Consider the following 15,323-nt stretch of genomic DNA (forward strand, 5'->3'; position numbering starts at 1 on the left):
GGGGGGGGGGGGGGGGGGGGGGGGGGGGTTGGAGGGTTCATCAAGGAGAAACAAACAGAAGTTTCACACAGTAGCCTGGCCAGTCACAAAACTCGTTTTCAAAGCTTCTCTGATGCGCACCGCGCCCTGCTGTGCTCCTCTAACCGCCCTGGTGTCTGGCTGCGCGTAATCAGCGGCCAGGCGAGTTGCCTCAACCTCCCACCCCGCCATAAATGTCTCCCCCTTACTCTCACAGATATTGTGGAGCGCACAGCAAGCAGCAATAACAATGGGGATATTCTTTTCGCTGAGGTCTGAGCGAGTCAGTAAGCTGCGCCAGCGCGCTTTTAAACGTCCAAATGCACATTCCACCACCATTCGGCACTTGCTCAGCCTGTAGTTGAACAGGTCCTGACTCCTGTCCAGGCTGCCTGTGTATGGCTTCATGAGCCATGGCATTAAGGGGTAGGCTGGGTCCCCAAGGATCACGATAGGCATTTCAACATCCCCAATGGTCACTTTCTGGTCCGGGAAGAAAGTCCCTTCCTCCAGCTTTCGAAACAGAGCAGAGTTCCTGAAGACGCGAGCATCATGTACCTTTCCCGGCCATCCCACGTTGATGTTGGTGAAACGTCCCTTGTGATCCACCAGGGCTTGCAGCAGCATTGAAAAGTACCCCTTGCGGTTTATGTAGTCGGTGGCTTGGTGCTCCGGTGACAAGATAGGGATATGGGTTCCGTCTATGGCCCCGCCACAGTTTGGGAATCCCATTTCAGCAAAACCATCCACTATTGACTGCACGTTGCCCAGAGTCACTACCCTTGCTATCACCAGGTCTTTCATTGCCCTGGCAAATTGGATCACAGCAGCCCCCACAGTAGATTTGCCCACTCCAAATTGATTCCCGACTGACCGGTAGCTGTCTGGCGTTGCAAGCTTCCACAGGGCTATTGCCACTCGCTTCTCAACTGTGAGGGCTGCTCTCATCTTGGTATCCTGGCGTTTCAGGGCAGGGGAAAGCAAGTCACAAAGTTCCATGAAAGTGCCCTTACGCATGCGAAAGTTTCGCAGCCACTGGGAATCGTCCCATACCTGCAGCACGATGCGGTCCCACCAGTCTGTGCTTGTTTCCCGGGCCCAGAATCGGCGTTCCACGGTATCAACCTGCCCCAGTAACACCATGATTTCCACATTGCTGGGGCCTGTGCCTTGTGAGAGGTCTATGGCCATGTCAATTTCCTCATCACTCTCGTCGCCGCGCTGCAATCGCCTCCTCGCCTGGTCCGGGTTTCGCCTTGGCATGTTCTGGCTCTGCATGTACTCCAGGACAATGCGCGTGGTGTTCATAGTGCTCATAATTGCCGCGGTGATCTGAGCGGGCTCCATGATCCCAGTGCTAGCTATGGCGCCTGGTCAGAAAAAAGGCGCGAAAGTAGTATCTGATGGACCAGGAGAAGGAGGGCGGGAGGGAGGGAGGGCCGAGTGACGACATGGCGTACAGGTACAGGAACAGGGAGAAACACAAACAACTGTCACACAGAATGGTCCCCCCAAAGATTAAACTGGAAACCCTGGGCTTAGCAGGCCGTTGATTTCACGGAGGAAGGGGAAGCAAATGAACACAGAACAAATCTATTTTTTACATCTTAAGGTGGCAGCCGACGCTGCAGCATGAGTGACAGCCATACCAGTACGACGACGACAGGTACCAGTCATAATATACCATCGCCTGCAAGGGGCTGGTGCAATGCAGCACTACGGCTGCCAGCCCCACGGCTATCACTCATGCTACACCGTCTACCGCCAAAAGGCAGTTAGCAGCTGCTGCTGTGTAGCAATGCAGTCCCACGTCTGCCGGCACCCAGAGGACATATGGTGACGGTGAGCTCAGCTGATCTGAGCGGGCTCCATGCTTGCCGTGGTATGTTGTCTGCACAGGTAACCCAGGTAAAAAGGCGCGAATCTATTGTCTGCCGTTGCTGTGACGAGGGGGGAGGGGCCTGACGACATGTACCCAGAACCGCCCGCGACACTGTTTTGCATCATCCGGGCATTGGGATCTCAACCCAGAATTCAAAGAAAAGGCGCGAACCGCTTCTCGGCTCGAGCTGTGGCGCAAACGTAGTATCTGACGGCCTAGGGGAAGGAGGGAGGGGGGCCGAGTGACGACATGGCGTACAGGCACAGGGAATTAAAATAAAGAACGGTGGCTGTGCATCAGGGAGAGACACAAACAACTGTCACAGACTGGTCCCCCCCAAAGATTAAACTGAAAACCCTGTTGACGGAGGGAGGGGGAAGCAAATGAATACAGAGAAAATCTATTTTTTACATCTTAAGACGACGGTGCAGCGTGACTGATAGCCCTCGGCATCTTTCTGGGTGCTTGGCAGCAAATACTGGGCGGTGTATGACAATGGTCTTCAGGCCTATTGCACGAGCTGCTGCTCAGGGAAGACTCTGCTAACGTGCGATGACCCGACTTGTAATAGGCCGGCTAACAGTCATAATACACCATTTACTGCCAAAAGGCAAGCCCCAGGGCTGCCAGCACCCAGATCGCCGATGAAGGCTACCAGTCTACTGCACCGTCTACCGCCAAAAGGCAGTTAGCAGCTGCTGCTGTGTAGCAATGCAGTCCCACGTCTGCCGGCACCCAGAGGACATATGGTGATGGTGAGCTCAGCTGTGCTGAGCGGGCTCCATGTTGTCTGCACAGGTAACCCAGGTAACCCAGATAAAAAGGCGCGAATCTATTGTCTGCCGTTGCTGTGACGGGGGAGGGAGGGGCCTGACGACATGTACCCAGAACCGCCCGCGACACTGTTTTGCATCATCCGGGCATTGGGATCTCAACCCAGAATTCCAAGGGGCGGCAGAGACTGCGGGAACTGTGGGATAGCTGTGGGATAGCTACCCATAGTGCAATGCTCCGGAAGTCGACGCTAGCCTCGTACTGTGGACGCGGTCTGCCGACTAGAGCACCTAGAGCATTTTATTGTGTGGACATACACAATCGGCTGTATACAACCGATTTCAATAAAACCGGCTTCTATAAATTCGAACTAATTTCGTAGTGTAGACATACCCCAAGTTGCTGACTCCTTGCGGTGCTTATCCCAGCCTCCTGCAGTTCGGCCAATTACTCTTTGCCTACAGCCGAACTGCCCCCGGCTGTTGCACTTCCTGTCTTGGGGCCCAAGCCTGCAACAATCTCAGTGACTCCAACAGTGCAGGTTACACTTGTAATGTCACCTGGTTTCCCCTACACGCAGCTGCATTTCAACCTTGGATAGATGGATGCATGGATGGAACACACACAAATTATGTTACAAGAATGTTAAGGTTGTAAAGGCAAGCACTCAGAAGTTAGGACATGCCAGGATTCAGGTTGCCTGTGCAACCATAATTCAGCCCCCTTGTGCGTATGCATTATGATTAAGGCTGCGAGTTTGTCACGGAGGTCCCGGATTTTGTGATTTTCCGTGACCTCTGCAGTGGCCGGTGCGGTTGGCCCGGGGGCCGCCTGAGCAACTCAGGCAGCCCCTGGGCCAGCCTCACTGGCCGTTGCTGGGGCAGTCTCAGACCACCGCACCCTTCCCCCCCTCCACCCCAAGAGGCAGCCTGAGTTTGGGTGTGGGAGGGGGCTCAAGGCTGAGGCAGGGGTTGGGACGCGGGAGGGGTGAAGGCTCTGAGTGGCACTTACCTCAGTGGGGCTCCCCAGAAGCGGCAACATCCCTTAGCTCCAAGGCAAAGGCACGGCCAGGCAGCTCTGCGCACTGCCTCTGCCTGCGGGCACCGTCCCCTGTAGCTCCCATTGGCTGGGGTTCCCAGCCAATGGGAGCTATGGAGCCGGTGCTTGGGGCGGAGGCAGCACACAGAGCTGCCTGGCCATGCTCCTGCCTAGGAGCTGAGGGAGGGGGATGTTGCTGCTTCCGAGGAGGCGTGGAGCCAGGTAGGGAGCTTGTCAGCCCCCACCCATCACCCGTGGGGGTCCCGGGCCGCCCCTCCCCCCCCCCCTCGCAAGCACCCACAGCACACACATACACACCTCCGCCTGCAAGATTTAGTCAGGGGTATATAGTACAAGTCATGGACAGGTCCCGGGCCGTGAATTTTTGTTTACTGCCCGTGACCTGTCCATGACTTTCACTAAAAATACCCGTGACTAAAACGTAGCCTTATTTATGATACAATCTTTAATTGCATGATCACATACTAGTTTTTCCACAGGACCCCTGCCTCATTTTGTGCACAGAACTGGCCAGGTCTGGGTCCTTGGGATTTCCCGTGAACTGTATTTCGTTAGCTAAACACAGATTTGTGGGCCAGAGTGATGAATGGAACCATGTCTAGTTAGGGAAGAGGAACACAATAAAAGGCAACCACAAGCTGCCAGTGTTGCGAGAAGAGTCCCGCTCTAGGTGCCAGTTAGGGGAGAACTGAGTCCCAGAGTTCCTCTGCAAGAGCAAGAAGCCAGCAGGGAAGAGCCCTGCACCACCAACTACCGAAGTCAGCTTTGGGAATTGCTTTGCTCAAACCTGCGGTACAGGGAGCCGCCCCCTAATGGAACTGTAAGGAGTCACCCCCTTTGGCCTGGCACCGGGCCTCAGGAGGTACGTCCTTTCCTGCCAGAAAGTGGGGCCAGCCAGAGAACTGCAGAGTCAGAGCTCTGCTGGGGCAGCCCAATCCTTCTCCGGGACCAGCGATGACCAGGGGGATATTGTTTGTGGTGAACCTGCTTGGGCTGCTCCTATAACCCACAGAATCGCCAGAGCAAGCCAATCGGTGTCTGCTGTGCTCTTGCGCCCAGATTGAGGAAAGGGTGAGGTGTGTGACCCTTTGAGCACCCCAATGCCAGATGGCATGGAGTTCCCTGGTACGACCCAGTGAGTACCAGCTGGCCTGACCAACGCCGTGCACCTCACACGCTGATGTCACGGTATTTAACCAAAGGGTGGCATGTAATAGATGACTGGAAAACAAATAACTCCCCGATGGTTGATATCCATGTGTGGTATATGTAAGGCTAACCTACCCAGACAGCCTGGAAATATGGGACTTAAACTAGGCATGTCAGGGGAAGTTGATAAATGGGTTTTTCCAGACACAGGGAAAGGGCTGATACCTCAAGCCAGGTGTGGCAAGGACAGTGAGCTATTGGTTTGTGTCAGAGATTGCAGGAAGATCATCTGCACTGTAAAAATCACAAGTGGGGGAGAAGCCAGCTTGGCGTCGGCACAGCGTCTACACCAGCCGGCACAGCGTCTACACCCAGGAGGCGGAGGGAGCCTTATCTGGGGCTACATTTCAGCAGAGTACATTTCAACGCTTACTGGACTATAAAAAGAGGGGAGAGAATCCCTAAGTTATCCTTCACTTGAGGAGACACAAAAACTTTGGGCTCTGGGATTGGGTCCTGGCTGACGACTAGCCAGCCACGCCGGAAGAACGACTATGGTGAGAAAACTTGAAGCAAAGGACTCTAGCTCATTAAGTTGAGTTTCACTCTTAGTAGTGAATTTTCACTTTTGTTTGTGGCCATTTCTAGCCCTATTACTTCTATTTGGTATCACTGAAACCTGGGTCCTTTTGCTGATAAACGCGTTTTACTTGCACTATACACCAACTCCGTGCAGTGACTGAAGGGGAGACTGTGTTAACGCCAGTTGAGCTAACAGGCTGCTGTGAACTGTGTCTTTAAGGGAGCAGTGAACTTGTTACAGTGTTGGGAATGCTAGTCAGAGGGGCTATGCACTGCACAAAGACATTTCCGGGGGGGAGCTGGGGCTGGAAGGGTTGTTGGGGTCCCTCTGCGATGGAAGCCTGGGTGAGACCTCCAGGCTCATGTGCTGAGAGCCAAAACAGAACAGTATTCTAGGCACCCTGAGCCCCTTACTTTGGGTTTTACCCCGGCCAGCATCACAGGGCTGGATATCACATTGTCACGGAACTATAACACCTGGCGATGGCCGAGACCCACTAGGCCAGGCCCTGCCCCAGTGTTCCCTTGAGCCCATTATGGATTTATTTAGATTTAGAGTAACGAAGATGCCTGTCTACGGGTATAGGAACCGGATCATTAATTATACAATAAATACCATTCAATTAAGCCTCAGTAGCATTAAAATCATCAGCTCCCCAGGAACTCAGCCAGCCGCTTGCTCTGGCCTAGCCATCCAGCCGTGTTTTTATATCGTGCCCATCACCATAGTATGGCCACATCCACACGCGCTTTAAGACACTAGACACAGAAAAGACCTATTGGACCAAGCAGTCTATTCCCCAGGGCCAACCCAGGTTTGTCCCCCATTGTACCAAGCACTAGAAAAATGTACAGACTAGTCCCATAGTGTTCTTTTTGCGGATACAGACTAACACGGCTGCTACTCTGAAAGCTGGGAGCAACGGGGCTCCTGCCAGTCCCCATAAGAAAACTGACTGAAAAGATACCCCAACGCATCCTTAACGTTACATGGGAGCTTCCCACAGAGCAGAGGTCCCCAAACTGCGGGGCAAGTCCCCCTACAGGGGTGTGAAGGAGCGTTCAGGGAGCACGACTGGAGCCTGGGCCAGCCCCCACGGGGGCTGAGGAGGGAGCGCCACCCAGTTCCACTCCTGGCCCTGGCTGCCGGCCCCGCCCAAGGCTCCACTCCCAGCCCTGCTCCCAGTCTCAGCCCCCTTACTGCGGCCCTCCGCCTGGAGCCGCGGCCCCATTCCAGGCTCCGGGGGTGGGGCACGGACAGGGATAATGGGGGGGAGGGGGGAGGAAGGAAAGAGGAAAAAAGTTTGGGGACCACTGCCATAGAGGAACCGCGCTGGTGCAGCCAGTCTGTTTTCAGCAGGGCAGCCTGACCGCTTCGGCGGTGGCCTGGTGCAACGTTGCTCCTCCTGCCATGCACACAAACAATCAATTCAGGCCTTACCCTCCCTTTACACAAAGCCTTTTTATTCCCTCCCCCACTCCCTCCTGGCTAAAGGCTCCAGGGTCACTCTGGAGAGACAAGCCGGCTTTCTAGAGACTCCCAGCTGGGGCAGAGAGCGACACAACGGTTGCTCACAGCAGCTCTGAGAAATCTTGCCAGGTAGCCTCCCTGCACAGCGGCACACCGGCTAAGGCAGCGCTGGTGGTGTCTCCCTGCAGCCAGCGGGTTGCTCTGGGAGGACCTAAGGTGCGTTACAGGCTGGGTTAGAAAGGTGAGCCCAGCAACAGCTCAGCAGATTGGTAATGAGCTACAGAGTAGAGCCCCAGCCAGGGGAGGGAGAGAAAGCAGGACAACCACCCTACTCCCTCCAGCCAAGAGTCCCAGCTCCCCCGCTCTGCTGGCTCACATGCCCGGAGGCACTGCTGGGTGGGAGCCCAGAGGTGCTTCAGCAGCTCTCGCGCACTGCTCCTATCCTCACGGCCTTGCGGAAGGTGCTCCCTGCCCCATGGCTCCAGACGAGGGGGCTCTGGGTCCCCAGTGGCTCCCCCATGCCTAGCACTCTCTGAGGGGCAGGGGAGGGCTAGGCCCCGGATCAATCAGGACACGGATCCGGGACCTATTGCCCCCTTAGGCAGCGTGGGGGCCAGCACAGGGCTTTCTCCCAGGCCCAACCCCGATACCTCCTGTGCCCAGCCTGGTAGAGCAGGCAGTGCCCGGATGCCCAGAGGTTAATCACCGACAGACGCTGAAGTGAATGCCTCAGTCAGGCACTGCACGCAGCACTGGGAGCACCGAGAGCGCCCTGGGGAACAAATGCCAGATGCATCAAGCTGCTGGCAGCTGATCGCAGTGCCCTGCGTGACCTCCCTCCCAGCCAAAGAGAACATCGCCAGGTGCAATTTCCTTGTGCTGAGGAGACATGGACAGACAGAGACACAGGTGACAGCCCCGTCCTTTCCATGTGATCAAGGATGAACCATGTGCTGGCCCCTCTGCACCCCGGCCGCGTTCACCTCATGTCCCAGCACCCCTCCTGCCCCCCCCCCCACTCCCCATCTCTCTGTGTATTTCCAACCCATCCATCTCTGTGGTATGTAGGCATCTCTGGGGCTATTGCTGCATGTTGAGCAGAGAGGGAAAACAGCGCCTGAAGGGGACCAGCAGGTAAAATCCAGAGCTACAGGAATCTCTGGGAGTCCTTTGGGACAGAGGCTGCTGCAGCTGACAAGCCATTAAATAAGGGGTTGGGACTGCATGATAATCCTCCAAAACCAAAGAAATAAAACCCAACCACTAGCATCTTAGCAGCACTTTGCAAACATCAGTTAGTCCCTAAGAGGATTAGCAACAACATCGAGCCCTCCTATAGCTTAGAACTATTATTACATTCACTTTACAAACACAGTTGAGTTACGGTTACAAGTCACCGTTGAGGGACAAGCCCAAGGTCATGTGCTGAGTTAGTGGCAGAGGAAGGAGCAGACATCCTGAACACCTGCGACTCCAATTGGCTTCAATGAGCCAGATGGGACTGCCATTGAAGACAATGCCGAAACTCCCACCGACTTCAGTGGAACAGAACCGCTCCCAATGGGAGCTGCCGGTATCTGGGATGTGGCCTGTAGAATTCAGGGGTCCTGACTCCCAGCCTCCTGTTTCAACCACTAGACACACTGTCATGCCACAAGTCATGCTGCCCTTCAAACATCTCCCTTGCTCTGAGCGCACACAAGCAATGTACAAGAACAGAGGCTCTTGAAGAGGGCGAAGGTAAAGGAAGGGTAATCCAGTGATTAGCGGGCCAGCTTGAGAGTCAAACGACCTAGGTTCAGTTCCCTGCTCTGCTACAGACCTCCTGTGTGACCCTGGGCAAGTCTCTCTGTGCCTCAGTTCCCCATCTCTACAATGGGGATAATAGCACAGCCCTACTTCCCAGAATTGCTGGGAGGATCGATACATTAGAGCCAGCGAGGAGCTCGGATACTATGGTAACAGGGTACCTATGGCAGATAGCACGCTGGGGAGCAGAGTTATTTGCTTTTTAAGGTGTGACCCCAGGGGAGCAGCACAAGGATGTGCACAGGGAGGACATTTGAGCCTCACTTACATTCGGACGTTTCCACTGGATGCCTTGAATGCGTGACTTGTAGAAGAGGGAGTCGTCAGTGGCGGGGAAGAGTGGGTCCTCGAAGAGCACCTTCTGCCGCTGGCAGTCTTTCTTCAGGGCCGAGAAGTGCTGATTCTCGTAGGGCTTCGCAGAGGAGAACATCCTTCACTCCAGCCGCTAGGGGACAAAGCAACATGGATGAGATGGGGTGGGATGAGACACAGAGCCCGGCCTAGGACCAGGCTCACCCATCCCGCTCCCAGCAAAAACATTCAGATACATGGAGGAAAAGGGGCCACCTGAATGACGGGAAACAGATGCTTCCACTAGGTTAAAGCTCATCTAACAAGCCACCAAACAGCATGACGAGTGGAGCCCATTTGCCCACCTCCGTGACACCTCAGGTGCTCAGATACCATGGTGACGGGTGCAGTATAAAAACCCAAATAGTGCTATGCCTGCAGCCTCTGGTGACCCAGTGAAATAACGAAGGACACGTCGGAAGTGTGCAGCCCTTCAAGCAAAACACTGGGAAGATGCTGCCATGAAAGGTTCCAGGAAAGGAGCGGGTGTGTACCACATTTTACCAGGACTTTGAGGAGCGGGGAAATTTGCGTTGTGGAAGGACATTGGACCTGCACACCCCATCTGTGCCCCCGTGGGAGAGAAGCAGACACACCCACCCACCCATCCTCCCACACCCCGTGAGCAAACATACATCTCTGAGCCAGGCGATAAGGAATGTTGGGACCCAGCCCAAAAGGCTGGTTCAGCTACTCCTCCTTCCAGGACCTATACCCCGAGCTTAGGGCCAGGCAGGGCAGGAGCATTCCACCAGCATTGTTCAAGGCACGGGCTCCCATTGCCCCGTTAGTATGAACTGTAACAAGCTATGCCTGAGCTGTGTGAGCAACCAGCTTCACCCCCTACATCCCTTCGAAGTCAGCAGGAACACAGGAAAAGTCACACGATTGCAACGGGGAGCTGTACGTGGCCCCAGAGGTCTGTAACACAGGCCACCCCTCTCCCCCCCCCTAGAGATGTTAGCAAGCAAAATCACATTCTGTCCTGAGATGACGCATGACGCTCTTCCCTCCGCCATCCAAATTTAGACACACACACACTCCACGACTTCAGTGGCGACGCCAGGTTTAATAGAGATTCTCAGATGCCCCAAACTCTTTTAATTAAAAAGGCCTCCTGGCACAGAGCCACGTCTTTCTAGATTAATTACGCTCTCTCAACAAGCAGCTGGGCGCAGACGTGATTTTACCCACCCAGAGGAGACGAGGAAATCATAGCCCACGTACACCCACAAGATGCAGCAGCACCTGAACCGGTCCACGCTAGTCCTCCACCAGCGTGGTGTCTCCCACACACTGCACACCAGCTCCTTTGATTGGCATTCTAGACTCGCCCATCCATGCCTGCCTCCCACAGGGTAAGAGTGTCCTTACACAGGGCCTTCTGCACCACTTGATCCACAGGGTCGAATATGCAGGGGTCTTGGTGATGGACAGCAAGTGAGCCAAGGGATTATTCTGGTAAATAGGCATCATCGCCCAAAGACACTGGGAATCACTGATTAATGGCTAGAAAGTTAGAACAAGAAACTGCATAAGGATTGGTGACAAGTAGCTCCTTGTCCAGGGGATTAGGCGATGAACACATTTGGGCATCTGTTTGTAAGCAATTAATTTAGTTAAATGATTAGGATTAGTATGAAGAAAAAAAAACTGGCTTCTAACCCACCCCTATCCTAACTGGGGTAATTATTCATGATGACTGCTAAGCAAATCTGCCTCCTCTCGCCTGAGTGAGATGAAAACACTCAATTTAGGAGACTTCTGCTGAGAGCAAACCAAAGATTTTAATTCGCCTTATTTATCAATCTGATTAGCAGCAAAAATGCTCATTACTCAGTGCCTCAATGAACCCAAAACAACATCCATGCGGATTACACTGGATGACACTACCCGGGTTCTGCCGCAGGTATGGCTCATTTACTGAAATATTCATTTTCTTCTGCTTCATCCCAGTCACTCTCAAGGGTCCTGAATCATCTCGAGTGATGTGGACTCTCCTGGGAGCCAGGAACAGCAGAAGGCTTTGTGGCTGGGCAATTCTGTTCTTTACTGCCACGTGACCTGAGAATATAGGGCTTAGATCATGCCTTAAAGTTGCAGGGGTGCGTGTGGAAGTGCACTGCCGGCGCTTGAATGGGTATCAGTGTCCCCAGAAGGAGCCTGGGACATTCCAAGGCGCAGCATGGCCTCCCTCTCCTCTGCTCAGAGCCAGCTTTGATGACTGGTGTGGAGCAAGAAGCCTTGTCCCACTGGAGAAAGCTGCCGCTGCCAATTGCACGAACCTCAAGCAGACCTTCCGCTCGCTGGGCTAGGCCAATGAAACTGAATAGAAAATTTAATTCTATGGATGGGGAGACAGTGTGGGCTAGTAGACAGGGACTAGCAGACAGGCCACGGGTACTAGACAGGGTGGCTCAGGAGACCTGTGTTCTATTCACAGCTCTGCCACTGACCTGCTACGTGACCTTGGGCAAGTCACTTCATCTCCATTTCCCCTCCTTCCTTTGTCTGCTTTGTCTATTTGGGTGGGATTAACCAGGGTATTTAGATGCCTAGCACCTACTGATTTCAAATTAATGGGCATTAGGTGCCTAAATACCTTGGTAAAGCCTGCCCTTGGATTCTAAGCTCTCCCAGGCAGGGACTGTATGTTACTATGGCCAGGTCTACACTATATACTTACACTGGTATAACCATGTAGCTCAAGGGTGTGAAAAATTCACACCCCTGAGCAACGCAGTTATGCCGACCTAACTCCCCATATAAACACGCTATGTTGACGAGAGAGCTTCTCCCACAGACACAGCTACCGCCTCTCAGGGAGGTGGATGAACTACTCCGACAGGAGAAGCCCTCTCGGGTGTTTTACAGCGGCTCAGCTGCACCAGTGGAGCTGAGCCATTGTAGCGCTGTACATGAAAACAAGCCCTATGTCTTTGTACAGTGCCTAGCGCAATGGAGCCCGAATTAACACTGAGGCCTCTAAGCATTCCTGGAATAGAAATAATAACGTGAGATCCATTCTGTAGAATTTTGAAGCCATCTAATAGAGAATCTCAGAGACTTATACTTATGCTACGTAGCATTTTATGGGTCTGTTTGAAAACTGCATAGAAAGATTCTTCTTTATTAAATTCTACAGCACTTTTTGCAGCCTTTGGTCACACTTTATATTAAGGATCCATTGACAAATAGTTTATGAAGGATTAATAAATGATTATTAGATGTTTTAATAAATGGTTAATCACTTGTTACATAATCCAACAGGTCAATAAGTGGTTTTTAACTATCTTCAACACCCACTACTTACATTTGTAGCAAGTGTATAACATCTGCTTATTTATTAACCCTTTATAAATAAAACCTTAATATCAAATGTGACCCATTTTTCTTTTTTAACAGACAGTATTTCTGAACCTTGAGGATATTCAGCTTTTTACTCTTTGTATCCAAACTGATTTCCATTCCCTTGGTGAAAAGCATAGAATCATAGAAAATTAGGGTCGGAAGAGACCTGAGGAGGTCATCTAGTCCAACCCCCTGCTCAAAACAGGACCAATCCCCAACTAAATCATCCCAGCCAGGGCTTGGTCAAGCCGGTTCTTAAAAACCTCTAAAGATGGAGGTTCCACCACCTCCCTAGGTAACCCATTCCAGTGCTTCACAACCCTCCTAGTAGTATTTCCTTATGGCCAACCTAGACCTCCACCACTGCAATTTGAAACCATTACTCCTTGTTCTGTCATCTGGTACCACTGGGAACAGCAGAGCTCCATCCTCTTTGGACCCCCCCTTCAGGTAGTTGAAGGCTGCTATCAAATCCCCCCTCGTTCTTCTCTTCTGCAGACTAAATAACCCCAGTTCCCTCAGCCTCTCCTCGTAAGTCATGTGCCCCAGCCCCCTAATCATTTTCGCTGCCCTCCACTGGACTCTCTCCAAAGCAAATGGCAGATGATCCAGAAGAGTGGAGGGTAGTGTGAAAGTAGAATGAAAAAATATTAAAAAAAAAATGTAAAAATAGAATGGATTAAAGAAATGCTGTATGTACCTTTAAGCAGAAAGAAGGAATGTTGAAATACAGGTGTCAGGAAAAGAAACATTAAGGCATAAACAATGAGTCCACTTAAGCTAATGGTGGAACATTAACCGGAGATCTGTAAAAGTTAGTAAGGAAATTGAACATGTCGTCTAGCCTCAGGTAAACTTGTCAGTTCTGCTTTCTTTGTCCTCTTGTTAAATTTGCGCCCTTTTTATCTGTATAAAATAAGCTAGTGTGGGTCTTGCATGGTGCTCACATTATCTGAGTGTATTAGCAGTGCGCTATGCTAATAAACAGAGAGGTCTAACAAATTGTGAGTCCTGAATCTAACTTTGACAGTAGCAAATGTTCTTAGATTTGAAATGGGTTCTATGGGTGATCCGAGAAATTGCATGCCAGCCAGCCTTGTATCTGTACCCGACAAACTGGATAAAATTATCATAAAAACCAGAATAATGAAATACCTGGAAGATCAGGATATGGCAGAGTCTGACCAGCATAATTTCAGCAATGGAGACTAGTGCCTCACTAATCTCTCCGAATTCTTTAAACGTGTCAGTAATGCAGTGGATATAAAGGAGAACCTGATGACAATTGATTTTCACTTCCAAAATACCCCGGATAAGGTCCTGCACAAGAGGCTACTAAAAAAGCTAAGTAGTCATGGATAAGAGACCAAGTACTGTCATGGATCAAAAACTAGCAGACAGAAAGTCAAGGGTAGGAATAAATGGTCAATTCCCATCATTACAAAACAGCAGGCCTGAAGGTTCCAAACTAAGTCCTGGGTTGTTTAAATGTATTAATCAACAATCTGGAAAGGAGAGTGAGCAATGAGGTAGCAAAATTTGCAGATGACAGAAAGTTATTTAGTTTAGCCAGGATCTGAGCAGTCTACGAGGAACTTCAGGGAGACCTTCCCAGGCTGCGGGAATGGGGAACAGTAGGCAGATGAAACTGAATGCTGATAATGCCAAGGAGAGGGGGAAATGTAAACCACTTATACAGAGGCACCAAAAAGAAATATTCTGTCTCACAACATGTGATTAAACCGAGGGGCTCATTGCAGCCAAGAACTAAACGAGATTGAACAAGGGACTGGCTGTTTCTGTGGATAGCAAGGCTATCCAGAGTTACAATTAACGACAACAAGAACTTTGGAAGGAATATTAAACCTCGTGCTTCGGGTCTGAAGCCAATCTACCCAGAAAGCAGGAACTGCGGCAGTGAGCAGTTTCCTAATATCCAACCTAGACCTCCCCCACTGCAACTTGAGACCATTACTCATGCTGGAAGGGCATATCAAGTGGGGTTCTGCAGGGATCAGTTCTGGGTCCAGTTACCGTGACACCTAGGCGCCCTAGTCACGGACCAAAAGCCTGTTGTGCTAGGCGCTGTAAAAAAAAAAAAAAAAAAAAAACAGAACAAAGAGATGGTCCCTGCCCCGAAGAGTTTACAATCTAAGTATAAGACAGATGACAGACAGACGAGGAAATACAAGGAAACACAGATAGTGCTGTCAGCAGGACAGCCAGGGGTCTCAGCACATCCACAGATTAAACTGTTGCCAAGTTTTTTCTAGGCAAGACATCACAGGAAAGTTTTGAAGGAGGGTTTTGAAAGAGGACACTGAGGTAGCTTTGCAGATGTTTACGGAGAGCAACTGCCAAGCACAAGGGGAAACATGGGAGAAAGCACGAAGGTGCTTGTTTGAAAATTTAACAAGAGGCCGCCAAAGGCTGGGATCAATGCAATCGGGGGCGGAAGTAGACATCTTGATAGTGAAGGAAGGAGGATGGGAAGAGGGATATGCGACTTATCTTGACCTTCACAGCCTACGTTTGATAGGATAGAGAAGGGGGAGGCAGGGGAAGGAAGCAAAGAAAGGGGTGACATGGTCAAGGCAACAGAAACTGGGTATCAGCGGGGCAAGATTGCATTTGTCAAGGGCAGAGAGAAGGATAGAGCAGCAATCGATACGGGAGATGAGGAGAGCCTGGACGAGCATTTTAGCTGCGTAGATGGCTAGCAAAGGCCGTAGCTTAGAGATGTTACGTAGAAGGAAACAGCAAGATTTAAGCCTAGCTTGGATTTGAGATTGGGTATCTTTCTAAGAGAAGCAGCCATGTTAGTCTGTATCCGCAAAAAGAACAGGAGTACTTGTGGCACCTTAGAGACTAACATGG

General features: G+C 51.5%; 1 protein-coding gene across 2 annotated transcripts in view; it reads right to left on the bottom strand.

The window, feature by feature from the left end:
• Positions 1-15,323, bottom strand: part of CAPN5 (calpain 5) — a 129,640-nt gene that overhangs the window by 86,618 nt on the left and 27,699 nt on the right. For both annotated transcript variants that reach the window (XM_034759125.1, XM_034759126.1), the window contains exon 2: positions 9,013-9,189. In XM_034759125.1, the coding sequence (XP_034615016.1) occupies positions 9,013-9,174 (162 nt within the window). In that variant the 5' untranslated portion in view covers positions 9,175-9,189. The remainder of the gene's footprint in view (positions 1-9,012; positions 9,190-15,323) is intronic.

The sequence above is a fragment of the Trachemys scripta genome, chromosome 1 (assembly GCF_013100865.1).
Source record: "Trachemys scripta elegans isolate TJP31775 chromosome 1, CAS_Tse_1.0, whole genome shotgun sequence".
NCBI lineage: Eukaryota > Metazoa > Chordata > Testudines > Emydidae > Trachemys > Trachemys scripta.